The sequence below is a fragment of the Mustela putorius genome, unplaced genomic scaffold (genome assembly GCF_011764305.1).
Source record: "Mustela putorius furo isolate JIRA1106 unplaced genomic scaffold, ASM1176430v1.1 tig00003858_pilon_pilon_pilon, whole genome shotgun sequence".
Taxonomy (NCBI): domain Eukaryota; kingdom Metazoa; phylum Chordata; class Mammalia; order Carnivora; family Mustelidae; genus Mustela; species Mustela putorius.
The window spans coordinates 53394277-53415738 of record NW_025422010.1 but is presented as its reverse complement, the minus strand read 5'-3'; the positions used below and the strand labels follow the sequence as shown (position 1 = coordinate 53415738).

Here is a 21462-nt window from a genome sequence, read left to right as displayed (position 1 = left end):
TTCCAAATGCTCACTAGATTACTAGAATATGTACACAGAATCTTTTTTTAAAAATCTCATCTTAGGCGCTCCTGAGTGGCTCAGTTGATGAAGTGTCGGACTCTTGGTTTCAGCTCAAGTCATGATCTTAGAGTCACGATCTCCGGGTGGTGAGGCTGGGCCCTGAGTCGGGCTCCAAGCTATGTGCAGAGCCTGCTTCAGTTTCTCTCTCTCTCTCCCTCAGCCCCTCTCCCAGCTAGTGTACATGCTCTTTTTATAAAATAAGTAGATCTTAAAAAAAAAAAAACAAAAAAAAACTTAAAAGTTAAAAAAAAAATCTCATTTTGGATACAAGACTATAGAAATTGAAAAAAAAAGTCCCATGTTCTTCTTACTTTACACTGTAATTCTTATAATGTGGCATTATCCTCTTCATTCGAAATCGCTCCCTCCTGCAATTTCACTGTGTTAACACTAAAATAATTAAAGGGTTCATTTAATGAGGAGACAAAAGAAAATCTATAATGAGAGGGAACTGTTCAGTTTAAATTGCCAAGTCTCATCAGGATCCAAATTCAGAAGTGTTCAGGCTCAAACCATAATGTAACTATTTAGGATGAACTTTGAAAGAGGCAAATGTAATTCAAGTCTCCTTCCAATAGTCCGCAGTTGGCGTGGCCATTTTATGGGTTTCATAAGCAGGCGCTGGGGTTTCCTGTGTGCAGACGGGCCGTACGAGGCAGCCTTATGCTCTCCTGCCAGTCTGCTGCTCGTCACCTTGCACAGGACCTTGAATAAGTCACCTAATGTCCTGGTTAAGCCCATGCCTAATCTGTAAAAGGGGAATCACACCTTCCGTGTCCGACAAGGCTGCTGAGAAAATCCAATGAAGGACGCGCCCACAGTATGCAAACAACGGAAGGCAGCTGATGATCAGGACGGTGACCCGTGGCTTCAGGTCAGTGAGAGACGAAGAAAACAAGGCACCTGGGCACAGACTTCGGATGTTAGTGAGGAAAATCACGTACGCTTTAAAATACCAAGACCACAAGTATGTGACAAGTGCCGTAACTGACGTACGCACACAGAGAATGGTCAAAAAAGATGCGATGGGGGGGGGGCACCTCATCTGAATGCCCAGGGTAGGCGGGATGTAAGAGGTACAAATGGGCAGAGAGAGCAGTGCACGAGCGAGGGCGGAGCAGCCCCGAATGAGAGGGGCGCAGGGCACGTGAGAAGCTGCAAGGGGGGGCGTAGTAGTCAATGAAAGTACCAAGCAAGTGCTTAGCTGGGGACGAGGAGAGAGCAGAACAGTGCTTCTCGGCTATCTGTGGCGAATGAGCTCTGTTCTGGACTTCTGATCTGTCACAGCCTGATGTGGATCTTAACCGCATGTGCCCAGGCACAGCCCAGCCCAGGCAGCTCCCCAGGTGAATTCACCAACTACTAAACGAGTCTATTCCCTGCACAACGAGATGAGTTGCTTTTATGAGTCTACCTGCACACTGCGGCAATGTCAAGTCACTGTGTGCTTCTAAAACATTAAGTCTCAGTATCTACACATATTTCATTGTAGAGAAGTAACAAATAGTTGGCTTACCAGCCCAGGTCAGAGGACCACACTTTGAGTAGCTCTGAACTAGAGCCTCATCCCCAAGGGACTCACAGGCTAGTAGGTTGAAACCAGGTAAGAGCTAGCCAAAGAACTGCAGACTCTGGGTAGGACTGTGCTGGCTTGAGAGGCTACACAATGGAAACAGATGTCTCGGCCAGAGGACAATAGCAACAGCGAGAAGGAAAAGGAAGGGACAAAGAGAGAAACTAGTGTGAAGCAGGAACTGACAGAATGGGGTGGTAGACCACAGACAGGGTCCAAGGGTTTGTGTCTACAGGACCAACGAAGCGATGTTGCTACCAGTAAAACAGGAATCCAAGGGGAGGAACTAGTTAAAGAAAGAAAGAATTAAACTGTTTCACAGGGTGTGGTTATGTGTGCCAGTGGGGGAAACCAAGGTGAAATTACCCAGCAGGCACTGGAAGTGGCATAAGGGTTAGAGAAAGACTGGGGATAATCAACATGGAGACAGAAGGCAAATGGTGAAGCCCTGAGGGCACCGACGACCACCAAGGCAGTAACAAGCCATCAGGGAGAGGTGTGGGTAACGTGCACAGTTGGGACTGAGAGGAAAGAGGAGTTGTCAAGGGTGCCACAGAAAACATACTCTCAGAGTCAAAGAAAGTAGATGTGGGAAAAAGAATAAAATGAAAAGAAAAATGATAAATGATCACTTTTAATCTGATATTACATTTTCATCGGAAGGAGTAAGAAAATGCAGTAAAATTATAGACCTCTGCAGAAACTAAGTGAAAGTCCTCTGAAAGCCTCCCACTAGCTTCAATTTAAAATACTAGGGCAGAATTACAAGCAAATCTGACCAGATTTCCCCTCCTCCACTCAGCGGCCTGGAGAGAACGTTAGCTGGGCACAGTCATTGACCATGTCGAGTGTTCCCGTCTACTGTGGTATTTAAATATCCTGCAACTGATCCCGTCTAAAAAGATCCAATTAGAACTAGAAATCTAGGAGGCTCCATTTAAAATGGCTTAAATGCTTTAATATGAAAGTTTTCTAAATCCAAGCAACTCAGAGAAAAATAATGCTAACAATTTAGAAAGAAAGCTTGTTAACAAGAAAGGTAACAAAGTGTTTAATGCCATCTCCTGTGACAGTCCAAAAAGTTCTCCAAGTCAGATAAAGTATTACCATTTGTACTTTTCGAATTAAGAATTCTAGGTCGGCAAATTGCTAACCAACACTTCCCCAGGTGCAAAAGGCATGATTTCTTTAGTCTGAGGAAAGGGAAAGCCAAGTAATCCTTGTTTTTTTATTTTGTTTTTTAAAGATTTTATTTATTTATTTGAGAGAGAGCAAGACAGCATGAGCCTGCAGAAGAGGGAGAGAGAGGGGGAGAGGAAAAAGCAGACTCTCCACTGCGCCCTGAGGCTTGATCCCAGGACCCCGGGTTCATGACCTGAGCCGAAGGTGACGTTTAACCGATGAGTCTCCCAGATGCCCCAAGGAAAACAGTTCTTTCAGGGACTTGAATAAATGAGTTTCCAAGGCCAGACATATAAACGCAGAAGAAAAGGAGCAAAAAATGATGCTTTTTATACTGATAAAAGTCAACAGGCCTGAGTGAGGGTCTAGGAACCAACAGAGAAGAAAGTGGGTAGTAAGACAGAGAAAGAGCCACCTTTGACAAACGGGAGGTGTAGAGTCTAAGAATGACAGCGGCGCAGATTCCATGAGGAGAAGAGAATCCTCAATTAGGTAATAAGAAGGATACATCAAACACACTGGGAGTGTGAGGCATTTAATTCGATTCCCTCCCAAACCCTATGAATGAGGTTCTGTTACTAACCGTAATTTAGAGATGAGAACACAGAACACAGTTGCAGAGTAATTAAATATCTTGCCCAAGATTTAACATCATGAGTATGTGGTCATCAACCCCTGGCTAATGGAGGAATTAGGGTGGTAGAAAAAGTATCAAATTGGGCAAATTAGTATGAAGGCCTAAGCCTGATATGTTGCTTTGCAGGAACTCAGTTCCATACCAGACTCTTCTTTTTCCTTAAGAGAAATTTAGAAGAGCTTCCTCCTTGTATGCTGGTTCTTTGTATATTAGAAACTAAAACTGAACCTCACATACTAAGGGATGATCACGGAGCATCTTTAATGTAGCAAGGACTATGCAAGTGTTTTTAGCTGCAGTTTAGCAAGATCGGGAATCAAAATGGGGTTCCATGCTCTTGTGAGGTGTGAGGGTGGAGGTTCTGGCCAAACTTGGGCCTAATGAGAGGTTATGAATTTTATATTTTTATAAAGAACAGTAAACTAAGGGCAGAACCATGTGGACAGAAAAATAAGAAATTAAAATAAGTAGGTTAAGTAATTTAATAAATACATTATATTACATTAGGGAAGTCGAGGAGGAAAAAAAAATTAAAGAAGAGATGCTTAATGATGTTACCTATCTCAAGCCACGGAAAAGGAGGACTAAGAGATAAGATTGAGGACTTTGTTCTCAATGATACAGTTTTCATTCACCATAAATTCCAACTAACCAGCCTGCTTGCCTTGCAAAAGAATATCACCAAAAGTGCTCTAACCTACTCCTAAATGTAAGTCAACCACTTAAATGGGATATATTTCTTAAAAATAGTTACCTTAGATCCACATGTTTAATGTGAGGCATTTTTCTTAAAGCCTGTAGCCTAAGGGTCTCCATGCAGTTTCCAGACATACAAAGTTTATCCACAGCAGTTAATTTCTCCAAAACCTCTGGAATGTCAGTGAATTCATTGAAAGAAAGACCAAGATAACTAAGCTGTTGCATGTTCTCCAACTCAGGAGGAAGGGCCTGGAGAAAGTTTCCATCCAGCAAGAATGTCTGTAAGCTAGTAAAGAAAACATAAGAATTATAGAGAGAATGTGTTGATTTTACATTTTTATTATCACTGGACAAGTTCACCAAGTATAGATCATATTATTAGGAAAAGAAAATGAATTATCATTTGCAAAATTCACAAGGGCAGGGCCCAAGCAGCAATACACCACAGAGAAAAGATCAGAGATAAGCATCTTAATCTTTTACTGGAAGCCAAAATTATGACCCATTTTCCCAAGCTGGATAGGCATACATGGGAACACCGCGGGCTAACTGCGTAGTCTGAACCAGCCCCAATACCCGTCTTCCATTGTTACTTTAAATATGAAGTCTTAGAATTCAACATAACTCAGAAAATGAGAATGTAAGCGTGTCATGTCATGGGCAGACACACTCATCTGTGGGGATCTTCAGTTCTAACAAGGACATTTTAATTTTTTATAAGACTCTAAAGAGTACAAAAGCTAATAAATGAAATCTCCAGAAGAGCCCCATCTCTCGCTTCAGAGCCAAGACTTCCATGACCAACATAACAAGTTAACTAATTTCATAGGCTGCGGCCCCAGGGCAGCTTCCCGGGGTCTCTGCAGGGTACCGCGCGATGGGGTTGGAGTACGCACTTGTGCATGACTCCCACAGCCGCCGGGACTGCTCGCAGGGCATTGCAGGACACGTTCAGCTCGGTCAGGGTCGGAATATTGCAGACCGCTAATGGGAAGTCCCCTAAGTGATTATTGGAAAGGTTAAGACTCTTCAGCTTGGTGAACCTGTCAGAGTAAAACAACATAAAAGATAGATGTCAGAGACGCACAACATCACATGAGTTAGCATAGCCTTAGAGATGCTCTAACCCAGTTCAGCCGGGGAGGAAACAAGCCCGCGGAGGTTAAGCGCCCTGGGGCCCTGCGGAGCTGGAGTGAACCTCTTCAGACCCTAAGGCCGGTGTTTTACCTAAAACATAAAACATTTACAAACAAACAAATTTGTCAGTCTAGAACAAGATTGAATATCTGAAGATGGGAGTTGGACTGGAGCAATTTCGTTCTCTTTCCCCGGGGCCAGTTTCATGAACGCACCACTATGCGCTCAGGGAGAGAGAGGGCCAGGGTCGGCAGATCAGCCCTTCCGATTTTCTGTGTCAGCCACACAAGTCACAAACCTTTCTGCTCCATTTCTCCCCAATACAAATCTGAAATAAAAAATTAATTTATCAGAACTATACATGCTCCCAGGGAACCAAGTCTTACAGTTCCAAATTTAAGAACCAATGATCATTTTTCTATCTCAGCCCAGCACTGATACCGCTAAGCACACGGCCGGTTCCCACTTCACTTGCACGACCTTCTCGCGCAGCCACTTCCCACATTCTCCGACTCTTTCCTCCTAGGTTTCTTTCTTTTTCCTTCTTCAACTTCTCTTCCCCGCTCCATGGTTAAATGTTTCTTACAGATCTGTGCTTTGCAGCTTCTTCCCGACCTCTACCTTGCCTTCCTTGGAAATCCTTTTCCTGCTCTGTGAACCCACCACACGCCATCTCCTGCCCTCCGGGCTACCCTACAGGATTTCCAGTGCGAAACTCAACCTACGTCTTTCTCCCAGACCAGCACTGCCTTCTGATTTCTTTTTTAATGGCTTTTTTCTCAGTGTTTTACTTCTCTGTCGGTCCACTGCTGACCTCTACCTGTTTATTTTTTTTTATTTGACATGAGAATCAGATTAGTTATTGCATTATGCTAATTATTTTTTAAAACTGACCAAGCCTAAATACTGGGCAGTATGTACGATGCCTAGAACAGACACATACATCTTAAAAATAAATCCAATTCAATCCCATCAGCATTTTAAAGAAATTGTCATGTACCAAGCTGTTGAACTTTATAATAAAAAAAATTAAACTTTAAAAAAATTTTTTTTAAGATTTAGTTTATTTATTTGAGAGAGAGAAAGAGCACACACATACACAAGCAGGAAGAGAGGGATAAGCAGAGAGACAAGCGCAAGCAGACTCTGTGCTCAGGAGCCTGAAGCAAGGCCGATCTTACGACCCTGTGATGGTGACCCCAGCCGAGGTCAAGAGTCGGATGCTTGAGCAACTGAGCCACCCAGGTGCCCCTAAGCTTTATTTTAAATAGCAACATAAAGATTATTCTAAACAGAAAGGTGACAATGGGCCTATTTGACAGGTTAAAGAAGCATTATGATTTTTCTTTTAAAATAGCAATTTCCTTAAATGGTAAAGTGTAGACCTAATAGTATGTTAAATTAAACAAAACAAAACCGTAAGATTTAACTGCTAAACCTGAATAATCATTTTTAATTTGCATTATACTGAACAATTTGAGTCATTAGGCCTTTTTAAAACAAAGACTGCTCATCCTTTACTCGGACTAAATCATCCAATATCTATACTACATGAGCTAGAATTACAGGTTGTATTATTCCTAGGGCAGAAGTTCTCAGAGCAGGGTTAGAGGACTTAAAAGAGGTCGCTCAGACCCTCTCAAGAGAATTCCCAAGGTCAAAACTACTTTTGTAACGATACGAAGTGCTATTTGCCTTTTCCTATTCTCCTTCTCTCTCAAGTGGCCAGTGGTGATTTCCACCTGGTCTTTGCGATAGCACACCAGACTGGATGCAGAACCAGGAGGAATCCATCTATCGTCTGTTAAGCCAGACATGGAAAGATCTGCAAAAATATAAAACAATGACACTCTTCTACCTATTTTTTTTCTTTTCTAAAATAGTTACTTTTCATAAAAAATGTGTATGTTAACAAGAATGGGTTATTTTTCTAAATGAATGCATATTAAAATGCTTTTCAGTCTAAGTTTTTAATGTGGTAAATATAAAAAGATTTAATCTACATAAATAAAAACAGCTTCGGGGCCCCAATTTTTGAGAGTAAAAAAGTCTTAAAATAGGGTTGCCAGATAAAATACAGAAAATAAACACATTTTTTTTTTTTTTTAAGTGAAAAGTCTGTCCCAAATATTGCATGGGACATACTTATACTTAAAAAAAAAATTGTTGTTGTTTTTCTGAAATTTAAATTTAACTGGGTGCTTTTTTGTCCTTCTAAATCTGCCAACTCCATCCTGAAATAGATGAAACTGCTGTTCTAGTCCAAACAAAAACAGTACCCTACTTTCTAGATAGGATTCCTCATTTGGTAGAACTGGCCACAGTGTAAAAATATGCACACAATTAAACTGAACTTAGAAAAAAAAGTTCCTCTAGGAAGGAAAAGACCTACCAGACATTATCCAACACAAGAGAGTGGAGATGAACCGATGACAACTCCAGGAGTTATTCAAGATAGCAAATGAAAGCATCTGCTTTTGGAAAAGTATTTGTCAATAATATGGAGGCGGGGGTGGGGGGGTGGGTAGTACTTTCACCTTTGCAAACAAATTTACTAGAACCACACCAGCCCTGACAACAAAAGAAAGCAGGAGTAAGCTGAATAAGTAAAAAGCAATAAAAAGAAGAAACAAACAAAAATAAAGCTCTCTCTGTGTGTGTGTGTGTGTGTGTGTGTGTGTGTGTGTGTGTATTTGCATTTTAAAATGGCCACAGGTTGGGCGCCTGGGTGGCTCAGTGGTTAAGCCGCTGCCTTCGGCTCAGGTCATGATCTCAGGGTCCTGGGATCGAGTCCCGCATCGGGCTCTCTGCTCAGCAGGGAGCCTGCTTCCTCCTCTCTCTCTCTCTGCCTGCCTCTCTGCCTACTTGTGATTTCTCTCTGTCAAATAAATAAATAAATAAATCTTTAAAAAAAAAATAAATAAAATGGACACAGGCTGTTCATATAAAAAAGTGCCATTATTCTTTGCATCAATTCAATGATAAAAGTACTACCAGACCTTATGATAACGAGAACTGCCCCCAGCCTTAGGGGCCAAGTACCACCCCCCCTCCCCCAAAAAAGAAGTCTGCACAGTCCAATAAGATAGCAACAGCCCTCAGTGACTGGTCCAAACTGAAATGGGGCCGGTCCAAACTGAGATGTTCTCTAAGTATAAATACACAACGGATTTCAAACACTTAATACGAAAATGAATGCAAACTCAGTAATAATTTTTTAGAACAAATAGCCATTTTTATATACTGCATTAAATAAGATATTATTAAAATTAATTTCAATGGGTTTTCCTTACTTTCTCTAATGCGGCTTATCAGAAAATTTAAAATGAACTCATGTGGTTCACATTATACTTTTTCATGGAGAAGCATTTTCTCCATACCAAGAATAAGCAGATTTCCAGAATTCTTTACCCAAATGGCACCAAACGTGTTTTTAGGGCTTGTGTGGGCTTCCCTGGGCCCATCTTCCTCACCCACAGGCCCTAGGTGTAGACAGAACTTGGGACAGTGTGTCCACAGTCTTGTGGTATGAGGGATGGAGCCAGAGACAGAATAAAATGATGTTTGGGCCATCAGCCAGACTTCCCCACACTGCCATATCCAGTGTGGAACACCAAGGGGTCAGACGATTTTGAACGTGAACCTCTGCTTGTGAGTCATTAGATCTGCTAAGGTAGGAGGAGAGAACACATTTTATTTAACAGTTTATTAGCTTGATTATAACTTAAATATTTAGATATGGTATAGCGCCTCCATTTAAACTCTTGCCCTAGACCTGTACATTTGAAGGGCTGACTCTGATTTGTAAGTATCTTAAATTTCTCTCCTTTCTTCTCATCACAGTCCCCACATCCCTCATATTCCTCCCTGTGCAGCCCATCCCCCAAATTCTTCCCAGAAAAGAACACAGTGTTCAGTAGACTTGTTTAGCAAACAAAGCATGAATTGTTTCTGAGAACTCAAGTTCTTGGTCCGAACACATTAAAATTCATTTGTTTTGGAAACTCTAACCCTTACCCTCCTTAGAGTTCCACTTTTTCTTTACAGATGTGGAAACCGTCAGATTACAGGCATCTGCCAATTCAAAAAAGCCCTTGGGAGAAAGATAACCTAGAATCTACTTCTCTCAGGTCTTAAAATGGGGAAGAGATACCTGGACGTCAATGTTTAAGCTACAAGAGAGATAAGAAGTCAGAGTGGGTAATGGATGGTCTTTCCTCTCTTTACCTTCATTCAAAAAGAATGCAGAGGAGGGAGCAAGATAACAGGGAAGAAAAGACTAGAAATTTCTCGTCTCCTATAAGATAAGACATTTACCTCTGTCATGCTAATAGGTGAAACCCATAAATTATCAAATGTACACAGACTCAGATTCCAAAATAAAACTGGCTGGCTTTGGAAAAATACATATTTGATGAAGTATTTTAAATAATTTTATTTTAAGCTACTATTACACTTCTTTTTTTTTTTTTTTTTACTATTACAGTTCTTAAACCCTAAAAGTCAGTCCTACATTACATTCACTCCGGTTACAGATAATTCCTCATAGCTGTTCAATATAATGTAGAACACAATCAGAACATTCTAAAATTTCCGATTAATAAAAATTACTGTAATGATGATTTTAACAACTATAATGGTCAGGTTAGCAGTTACTAAGGAATGATTCTTCTTGATGTTTTAGAAACTAAAAGGACAGGAAATTCTGTAGTTTGTTTTTTAAAACACGTTATACGTATATTCGTACACACAGTGCCAAGGCTAAAAAAGTTACCTGAAGTGGATATACCCTCTTCATTTCTCAGTTATCTAAAGTGAGAATAAAGGGGCCTTTTAAGTCATTTTCTCTTATTTCTCAAGCTCACGGATACAGAAAGTAGGCTCAGAGAAACTGCGTCACACACAGCCTGAATATGCTGCCTTTCAACATCAATACTACCTCTTATCTCTCCCGCTCTTCTTTTATTACTTCTTACTAGAGACTTTAATATAAATAGGTACCAATTACTAATAATCCTAAATCACAGGTCAAAGGGTGGTCTCAGAGCAGAGTATGGAAAGCCCTCTTTTTTTCAGCCTCCCCTCCCCCTACAGAGAGTGGTGCCCCCTCGGCAAAGGAGGACGATGGATATTTTGAACACCATGTGCAATTCCATTTAAAGCAATGCAGCCACAAGCCAGGGCCCACCAACTGGCCAGCAACCTGCGAGGCCTGACTTCACTCTGCAGAGCAAGCAATCTGCTTTAAAGAAAGAGCTGTAATTCATGCCCACTTTTTTTTTTTAAGATTTTATTTATTTATTCATGAGAGACACACAGACAGGGAGGCAGAGGCAGAGGGAGAAGCAGGCTCCTTGCAGAGCAGAGAGCCCAAAATAGGACTCAGTCCCAGGACCCTGAGATCGTGACCTGAGCCGAAGGCAGCCGCTTAGCCATCTGGGCCACCCAGGAGCCCATGTCCATTTGTTCTGTAACAGAGCTCAAAGTAGGGGAAAAATCAAGATAACATTTATCCAGCGTCTAATAGAGTAATCTTAGTTAATTCTTAAAGCTAATGGGTGGTATTATAACATTGAGTCAATGACAATGGGCATTGTAGGCTTCTAGAACTGAGGTCTCAACACAAAGTTCCAAGGTACATTTTTTTTTTTTTTTTTTTAAATACTAAGTGTCACAAAAAAGTGCAGTCAGGGGTGCCCGGGTGGCTCAGTCAGTTAAGCCTCCAACTCTCGATTTCGGCTCAGGTCATGATCTTAGGGTTGTGGGATCTGGCCCGTACCCAGATCCACACTCAGCTCCCTGACTGCACCCTACTTCATGCCCCACACTCTCTAAAAGACGGATCAATTTTGAAAGGAAGGAAGAAAAAGTGCAATCAACTAAATACTTGATCATCTATAAAGACAGAAAACTCTAATTATAACATCGTTCACAAAGAAAAACTGGAGTCCCTCCCCAACTAGGTACCCTAAGGGCCATATAACAAAGTGTAGGATCGCCTGGCGGGGGTGGGGGGTGTCTTAAAATGATGGAAGGTCACCAGGCTTGTTTTTCATGATCCTAGACGCTATTGATTTTTCTCCTTTCTCAGCATGTAACCACTCAATCTACCCACACTCAAAATGCAATGGACAAAGTTCTTTACGGATATTTAGGAAACAAAACCAAATAAATAGTATGATGATTCTTTGGAGACATAATTAGTTTTCGATCCATCTAAATCTTTAGTAATCTTTCCATAAAAATATAGTAATTTGACCATAAAATAAATGACAGTATAGCGGAGGTACTCCGGTTTTTAAACCTATTCAAATGTGATTAAATGGGAGTTATGTGTTGTGCTCATGAAGAGGAAACCATACCTGCTCTACTCAATGATTCTAACAGAGAGAAATCAATATTATTTTCTGGAGTTATTATTCACTACAAGTGGGTCAATTAGAAAGAGATCCCCTGGTGTCTGGATTTCTGTTTCATAGTAACAGTCCATGTTTCACTTGTTTTTTTCCCTCGTGGGGGGGAACATACTAATACACTTTGGAAATTATTAGGCTCCAATATTAAGTAATGAAGGACCTGCTCGAGGGCTGGAGTTGTAAGCCTAGCTCTGGGCTTAGTCTCTTGCTTTCCATGAATTATGAAAAGCAAGCTCCCTAATGGCTCAGAGTGGGTGTACCGTAGTGGAGAGCTGCCAGGCTCTCAGTGCTCTGTAATTCCCACTGCAGTAGCCTTTAAGAGGATTGCTTTTATTTGATTACTGAAATAATACATGCTCATTTTAACAAGTCGAACTATAGGAGCATATAAAGAAGACATTAACAGTCTCTCCTACGTCCTTCCAAATCCGATCCCTCCTGAGATGACCAGTGTTCAAGTATGGTATACAGGCTTCCAAAGCTCTTCCTCCCCAGAAAGCACATACATGCATAAATAGGAGATAACCCCCCTCTTTTTTTGAATGGGCTTATACCACACACATTTTTTCTATGACTTGTTTTCTCATCGACTACAGACAAATCATCTTTTGGAGGCAGTACGTAAAAGTCTAATTCACTCTCTGACCGCTGTATACTACACAGAGTACAAACGTACCCCAAGTGATCCACCCATGCCTCCACTGACTGACGTCACGAGTACTCCCAGCTGTTTTCTGCTGTTAGGAATCATTCAGCACATCCTGTTGTGCATCGGTGTTTTCATTTTGCAGTATTTGTGGGTGCCCAATGACTTACCATAATTCTGAAATCGAATAGGCTCTGAAAATTTAAAAATTTTTCACTGATTCATGTGGTGACAAAAGTTGACCTGTGCTGATGTGAATATCCTGACATGAATTTGTTCCCTTTAGAAATATAAACGTGTCTGCTCACAGAGCCCCAAAGCCTGCTAGACGTGCTATATAATATACGTTTCTATATTATCTTTAATAATCTGAAACTCTCTGAAATCTGAAACACAAACGGCCTTAAGAATTTTGGGTCAGGGACTGCAAACCTGTTTTTCTAAAACTGTAACGGATGGGCCCAAGAATATGTGCAATTTAAACTTTAATATGTTACTATGAAATTACCAAATGTTGTAGGAATTCACAATCACCCCTGTTGGAGAGGGCTCCTTTCTATGTTCCTTTCACTAGCACTTAACGTTGGCATCCTTTCCGCTGTGGCCAATCTGATGAGCAAAATGCGGTATCTTTTTGTGGAGCTCATCTTCTTCGGGATACACATTCATATCCTTTGCCTGTTTTCCTACTGGGTTATTTGTCGTCAACTTAATAACTTGTAGTCGCTCCCCCGGTATTAACTGCCACACCCACTGTCATATGCCGCTATGTGTCACATGACACTCAGAGCTTCCTGTTTCATCTTCCCCCCACTCTGTTTGTTAATCATAACTTAAGCCACACGCTAATTTTTATTTGCTCAAATTTTGACATTCTTTTCCCTGATGGAGTCTATTCTTTTCACCTTGCTTGGGAAGGTCCTCTTACCTCACCCCAAAATGGTACAAAAGTTCTCTCATATATCCTCATATTCATGTATTTTATTTCATACATTCAAATCTTTATTTCACCTAACACTTATTTCTTACATGTGAAGCTTGGTAGAGGTCTACTCCTATTTTAGGGGGTCTTGGGGGGGTGTCTAGTAGTTAATTATGCCAACAGCGTGTATTAAATAAATCACCATTTTCAATATTCATTCAATTTAACATTCATTCGATTTTATATACCAGGAAAAGAGAGAACAAAAAGAGAAAGCCTACTACTGTTCAAATAAAACGAAGCGAAAACCGTAGGTAAAAACAAGCCACAGGGGCACCTGGGTGGCTCAGTGGGTTAAAGCCTCTGCCTTCAGCTCAGGGCCTGGTCTCAGGGTCCTGGGATCAAGCCCCACATCGCTCTCTGCTCAGCGGGGAGCCTGCTTCCCCCTCTTTCTGCCTGCCTCTCTGTCTCCTTGTGATCTTTATCTGTCAAATAAATAAATAAAATATTTTTTTTAAAAAGTTACATTTACTTTTTATTTCTCTTTTTCCCCAGGATAATTTATAAAATCAAATGCCTGCTCTTTGGTTCTTCCTAAGAGCCCAGCTGGTGTCGTGGAGACTATAAAATGCTTCGATTAAACAATTCATTTGACAGAGTAACTTGTCTCCTTTATCTGTAGAAGGATAAATCTTGGAAAGAGTATCAAAGTACTTTTAAAATATGTGTACTGAATGCACTCTCTCGAGAAGCATTAAACCAGTGAGTGAAAGAGACGCTGCTCAGCAGCTTCTTAATTTACCCTCCTTGCACTTTGAATTGACTGCTCTAGCACAGAATTGCACTGTTTGTGAACTTTGTCCCACAGCCATGTTTTAATATTTTTGCCTAACCCAGGTATGCCCTAGGGCAACCAGGGAAACAGTATTTATGACAGAAAACAAAACAATTTGCAAAAGACTTAAAAGGCAGCTTTCCCTGGATACAGAAGGAAAGAACGAGTATCTTTTGCCCCATGTTTCTCTCGGACACATCTGTGGCTGCGGTGGCCTGAGAAACATTTGAGTCACTGAGGCCACTTCAGAACTGCTGGGAATGCCTCCTCTTCAGAAACCATGACTCAGCTCCGTTCAGCTCTCATACCCCAAACTCCACTGCCCTGGGACTGAACTCTCGTCGGTGACTTCTCCACTTCTTGGTGCAGTGATTTTTCCTGTTGTCCCTTTAGGACGAAGTCCACCAGCCTTGCACCCAGTGAACACCTGCCAGGGTCTTCTGGGAGTTTCGGCGTGCATATGAATGTACAAATGCTAACCTGGCACACAACCAGCTTCTCAGCACTTGAGCCAAAATACACAGAAACCATTCCATCGTAATCCTAATCACCATTAATGACTCTCAGCACAAGCAAAATAGGCGTATCACCCTTTCATATGACTCGAAAACAAAAACAGACACACGCATATCTTGGATAAAACTGTATTGGAGAAAAATTTTCTTAAGAATTGTTTCAGAATAAGTAGAGGAAGCTACAAGTCACAGACATAATTTTTCCAAAATAATAATCAAGGAAATCAAGAACACTCCATGTTGGCAACAATTACAATGGACATATTGCTGAGATGCAAATTAAAGCATTCCCTAAAGAGAGACATTTCTATTTTAATCCTCTTTTTAAAATGATTCAAATAGGAGGTGCTTATTGGTTACTTACTTTGTGCCAGACCCAGGCTAAGTTAACCCTATGTATACAACAGCCAACTAGACAGAGCTCCAACCCACGGGGGGGGGGGGGGGCGGGGGGCGGGGGGCGTGGCTGGCTCCCATGAATCAAGTAAGTACATTATATAGAAAACCACTCCAGGGACACCTGGATGGGCTCAGTCAGTTAAACACCCGCCTTCATTCAGCTCAGGTCATGATCCCAGGGTCCCCACAGCATGTCCCACAGTGGGCTCCTTGCTCAGCGGGGAGCCTGCTTCTCCCTCTGCCTGTTGCTCCCCCTCTTGTGCTCTCTGACAAATAAATAAATAAAGTCTTGAGGGAAAAAAAAAAAAAAAAAAAAAAAACCACTCCAAATCATAAGATGGTAATCATGTGGAAAGAGTAGTCGCTAGATCTACAGTAATCTACAGTAACCCCGCACTAACCAAATTCATGAAAACAATGAGTCACAAGAAGCATAAATCTGTCTTCTGATTCTTTTATAAACTGGCAATACAATGAATGAAATGACAAACAAGCGTTATGTTATTATGTTACAGTTAAACTGATCTTTCCTATGAAATGGTTTCTTTATTCAATTTATCCGTGACTACCTTTTCTCATTTTCTTACAAACAGACCTGCCCAAAGCCAACTCAATTGCAACATCATTCAAGAGATGTTTAATATTAACCACCACACTAGCAGGAACAAAGAACAAAAATGTAAAAAGTAGAAAACAAATCGTTATTTCCACTTGTCCTCTCAGAGGAAAGAAAAAAAGAAGCCCCATAAAGTATACTTGGATAAAATCCCAGTCGAGTCATACAGGATATATAAAAATAAAAGCCAGATAACATCTCTATCACAGATATCAGATTATCAAAGGAGAAAATGAACGTAAGCTAAGGTCGGAGAGAATAATTATATCATGAAAATGTGCTTAGACATGAGCAGTTTAAGCTCACCTCTCAAATAAACCAGGTATATCTGATAGTTAACAGAAAAAGTCCAGTACCCAAAAGTTTACTAGATACAGTAAAAGTCTAACCATCCATTCAGTAAACATTGCCTGAATTTGTATTATGCACAAAGGTGTGTAAAGCATACAAACATGAATTACAAATGGTTTTCACCCCCCAGGAATTTAAAAATAGTTTGGGAGCAAAGGAGCTATAATACAAAGCACAAGATGAAAACTTACTGGAAAAAAAATCACGGGTACTTACAGAAGAGAAAAGTCACTTTGATCAAAGGGACACAAACAAGAGTTTAATGGGGAGATGGGGATTGGAAGAGAGGACATTCAAAGAGAATAAATTTAACATGTCCTGTGAAAAATGCAGTTTCCGGGGATGCCTGGGTGGCTCAGTCAGTTAAGCATCTGCCTTCGGCTCAGATCATGATCTCAGGGTCCTGGGACAGAGTCCCCCACCAGGCTCCTTGCTCAGTGGGGAGCCTGCCTCTCTCTCTGCCTGCCACTCCCTGTGCTTGTGCTCTCTCGCTCTCTCTCTGGCAAATAAATAAATAAAATCTTTAAAAAAAAAAAAAAATGTTTCCTGGGTCTCACCACAGGGGGTTCTGACTCCTCAGGGATGGCTGGAAAAAAGATTTCCTTGTTGCCTGTGAACATCCCATGTGATCCTGACATAAGCGTTCATAAATCATATTTTGAGAAACTCTGATTTGGAGGGCAAAAACTACAGGGTATACTTGGGAAACATTAAGCAAATGATAGCGTTAAGCAGAAAGAGCTGTGGATGTACAGGGCGCACAGAGACTAAGCACGGAGCGCCTCCAACTCCGGATGAAGGCACTGCTATTTCCCTATGAAAAAACCTGAATAGAGAAGTGAAATAGTCTACGTGAGGAGGCATGGTTTTGTGTGTATCATTAAAATCACAGGACATCTCTGCTTTCCTTGATGGGCTTCCCCTACACACACACACACACACACACACACACACACACCCCCTACCTCTCTACACGGGGTGAAAGGTGCATTCTGACAGAAATCTTACAATGAGAAAAAAAAAAGAAAACGGTGGGAAGTCGGACTTTCCCTCACGTTCTCTTGTTAATTACAGGTCCCACAGACATCACCCGGGAGGGCTGGGTGTCCCCTCCTTCAGAGAAGGCACTGGGAAACCATCTGCCAGCACTGGTGTCGTCACCCTAACCCGCCCGGGGACAGGACAGCGGGCGCGTGACTCCTCCCGTTCACAGCTCTGACTGTGGCGATCGTGGTGAAGGACAGCAGAACTACAGGCACTCTTAACAACAACAACAACAACGCTCACAGATTTTTCATTTTTAACATGTGGGTGGGCAGAAGGAACTCCAGAGCGCGCGGAGGCTGTCCGAGCTGAGGCAGAGGAGAGAGGAAGGAAAGGGCGTCACGGGGTTTCCCTCGCAGTTCTTGCACTGGCAGACAAAGCGTTTTTTCCAGATGTCATTAGGAGCAGCAGGAATCATGTTCCCAAGTCATGACGACGCTTCATCATAAAAAACCCACAAAATGAGCATCACCGGCCGGCCTCTCCCTGCATGCATATCACTGTCCCCTAAAAGCTCTGTGTGGAGGGGAAAGTTGGTCGCCACTCAGAATAACAAACACGTGCAAAAATCTGTTCGACATTAACCACTTGCAGGCAAGGTAAAGCTTGGACAGTACAGCAAAGAGTTCAACTAGAACAAACAGAAGAATGGAACCGGCCAGAATACAACAGCCTCACTGGAATCAAGCCAAGGCTTCTGAAGATCCCTCCTTTCTTTATATTTAAGTGGGGGAAAAAGTTAAACATCTTAACGGATCCCAAGAAGTCAATAAGGCAGCCAGCCGGTAATTTAATACAGTCTGGCTGATAAAGAAATCTTTTGTTTCTTTCTGAGCTCCTTCTTCTTCGTGCACCATGTGAGGGAAGAAGAAAATCCGCTATTATTTTCAGAAATGAGGTCGGGAGCTCACACCGAGGCGAAGACCAAAGGCTAAGCAGTCTCAGTGCCCCAAGCACCAAGCGGAGGCTTTCCTTTGATCAGGGAGGGAAAATGGGAGTCGTGTGAAATGGAAAGCTTCCCGAGAGGATCAAAATTCCATCTGAAAAGCAAAGCTGTAGAATAAAGGAACTTCCAGTGTTGGGAAGAGTTAACTGAAAGAAGGGCATTCTACCCAGTCTATGAAATCCCTTACACACTTGGCAAGCCCCACCAAACCTCAGTAGTGGAAGTTCCTTCCCAAGGTCACTCCTCCCTGAGCAGCCCTTGTGCTAAGCGCTCTTTAACACACCGGCCGTACCCTTTCTGTCGCACTTAGCATTGTTCACTTGTAATATTCCTTTATATGGCAGAACATCTTCAAAGAAGCCGAAGTCGGGCTAGGTACTGCAGTTCTAAGGCTGGCAAATGAACTGCAAAAAATATTTTAGCATGCGGCTCCTGATTCTACTCTTAATGGACCACCACCATTCCCATTCAAAGGAAGTTTTCAAAAATTACGGATAAAAACACAATATTAAAATCTCTTCCTTTAAAAACCTGGAAAGGTGAACTTCTGGGATGGGTAAGTAATTAACATGAATAACTTCGTAGCTCCGGAATGCCAAGATCCCCAAAAGAACAGAGTAGGAAATAAGGTCATTTGTTTTCCACTCCATGGGGGATTAAAAATGTGGAAAATTGAGCTTTCTAAGAAGAAGGTACTTGATAAATTCCAGGCATAGCTACGAGTTTCTCAATGCTCATTTCTTCATAGCTTTCATTCTACTCCACCCACACACTCGCGAACCCAACTCAACCTCATCCCTTCTCCCCACTGTTCTCCCATTTGAAACATCTCTGCTCCCCTCCCATCCCTCTTATTCTTTTCAGCTAAAACACATTTCACATTTAAACAGAGATCAAATCACTTCTCTCTTCCAAGTCTTTAATTCATGCTGTCCTTGATCCAAAGGTAATTGTTTTTTTTTTTTTAATATTTATTTATTTATTTGACAGACAGAGATCACAGATAGGCAGAGAGACAGGCATAGAGAAAAGGGGGAAGCAGGCTCCCTGCTGAGCAGAGAGCCTGACGTGGGGCTTGATCCCAGGACCCTGAGGTCATGACCTGGGTGAAGGCAGAGGATTAACCCACTGAGCCACCCAGGGACCCCGATCCAAAGGTAATTGTGATCTCTACCTTACGTTACATTGTACCCATTTTATACCACAGCCTGTAAGACACCAATGACAAGCTTACCCCTAAGTTCCTTGAAACTGATCTCCAGGTACTATGCAACGTAACATGATGGATGTACCATCTTTCTAAATGACCACTGTACCCTTAAAAAGAAACTTTAAGCACTAAATGCACCAAATGGTGCTACTGAATGCTCAAAGCATCTTTTGGATGCTCTTTTCTGAAAGTTTTAGGATCACATTTCTTTGATTATCCTTGGTTGTGCGAAAACTAACAATTCAACTCAACAAATATTTATTAAGGGGCTTCCCATATATATATAATATATATATATTATATCCTGTGGGGGGGCAGCTGAGAGGGAAAACAAAGATAAGGAAACTCCATCTCTGTTCTCAAGGGCTTCATATAGATGGCAATGTCTGAAGTTTTCAGATGTTTATTATAAAAGGTACACAGTTGGTAAATGCACTAAGTAGAGAGAAAGCTAACAATTCAGAAGACAAAAGGTCACAAGGGAACAGGAAATAACTAAAAGCTTCAAGAAACAAAGGTCATTACAGACGTGCTTTGAAGGGGAGGAAGATTCACTGGGTCTGGCGGGTGAAAAGCAGGAGACGCACATTCCTTGCAAGGTGAATGTGAAGCGTGTTGAGAGAATGCTGAAGAAACTTGTAGCTTTAAGGAAGTCCAATGTCATATTGTCTGTTTAAAATCTAATGTTTCCTTTCCCAACTTCAAATCCCTTCTTAGGAATGTCTTTTTTCATCATCTTTTCTGAATCACCTTGCCATACAGGCGGTCCTCTCATGATGAATGACCAGTCTCCCTTCTTCCCCATGTGGCTGCAATACCTTTTGCAGAGCAGGGGGTACACTCAACACAGTGCTGAATGAATCAGGATGACTCCCACCACCACCATTTGCTCACATACTCAGTCCTTTACATCATACATACTGAACGGCTGACCTGACAGCGGGTCCTCCCTCTGAGGAAGAACAAATCCCTGCTCCCTAAGAATTCAAAGCAAACAAGATAAATGCAGAAAACAGTAAAAAAAGAGAAAAAAAGGTGACAGGCTCAAGTCAACTCTTTCCTTACGGCACCTGCACTGAAAGTCACTCAGGCAAAAATTTAATGCGACATCAAATGTTTACAAGTTGAAGCAACACAGCTATTCCTAGGCACTGTATCTTCACAAGAGCAGACGCTTTTTTAAACTATTGCATAAAATATTGTGAAACTGTGAGGACCATAGTAACAAAACAACAACAAAGTTCAGTCTCCAAAGAAGAATCTAAAAAAAAAAAAAATCTGATGGTGGTAAACCTAAGAGGATTGATTTTTTTTTTTTTTTTTTGGCCCTATTTCAGGATCACATAAGGTAAAAAGCACATAAGTAATAATTCTGCAGACACATGCTTTACCAAATAATTTGAAACACCAACTTCCACTGAAATTGGAATAATAATCTCCCTATAAAAAAAAAAAATCAGCTCCATTCCTAGAACTTGCTACCAGAGCAGGGAATCTGAGTCGCCTCCCTTATTCATGGATGGAAGTAATAGATAATCACCAGCCATCAACACAACCGAAACACAATCAATTTGTATTTATGAGTAATTATTAATTTGTCTAATTTCTAACATATAGAATTAAGCGGTTGAAGTGTGTTTTGATTATCATCAATTTGTCAAATATTAAAACATAGGCTTATCCATAAAAGTGATAGGCAGAACTGAGTAATACATTAAAATGATCTAAGGTGAGGATGTTTAAGTTCAAATATGGGGGCAAACTTTCCAAGCACCACGGGCAAAGCTCCGGAAGCAGGCACACACAAATTCCTCCCACCAAACTCTGCTTCTGTGTTTGCTCTGTGCGCGGCTCGCTCCAAGTGCGGCGAGGGCTATGAGCACCCGGGAACTCTGATCCGTCAACCCTTACAAACCCCGGATCCTTCCGTGCAATATTACTGCCCGTGAAACTTTAATAAGTGGTCATTTTAAAACAGCTACATGTTTCAGGAAAATGTCTGAACATGAATTTTGTACAACTAAGTTCATACTGCTTCAGTACAGTATTAAAAAGAAACTTCAGACATGGGAAGGTAAGTTATATTCCTTGAATTTAAAACAGCAAAAAAGTTGTCCTCTTCACTGACTTTACAAAGAAACTTACTATAATTTATTATTTTTTTTAATTCTCCATTGCAAATAATAATAATCTTAGGACTAATACCATCTGGGTCATCTAAATGGAGATGTAGCTCATGTAAGTGAAGCACCATCTACTAATAAAACGGAG

The 21462-nt window shown here is 41.3% G+C and overlaps 1 protein-coding gene across 1 annotated transcript in view; it reads right to left on the bottom strand.

Moving 5' to 3' along the window:
- The window catches only part of PHLPP1 (PH domain and leucine rich repeat protein phosphatase 1), a 205786-nt gene that overhangs the window by 50992 nt on the left and 133332 nt on the right, over positions 1-21462 (bottom strand). The window contains exons 5-6 of the mRNA XM_045065697.1: positions 5051-5197; positions 4210-4440 (exon numbers count right to left, since the gene is read on the bottom strand). Of these exons, the coding sequence (XP_044921632.1) occupies positions 4210-4440; positions 5051-5197 (378 nt within the window). The remainder of the gene's footprint in view (positions 1-4209; positions 4441-5050; positions 5198-21462) is intronic.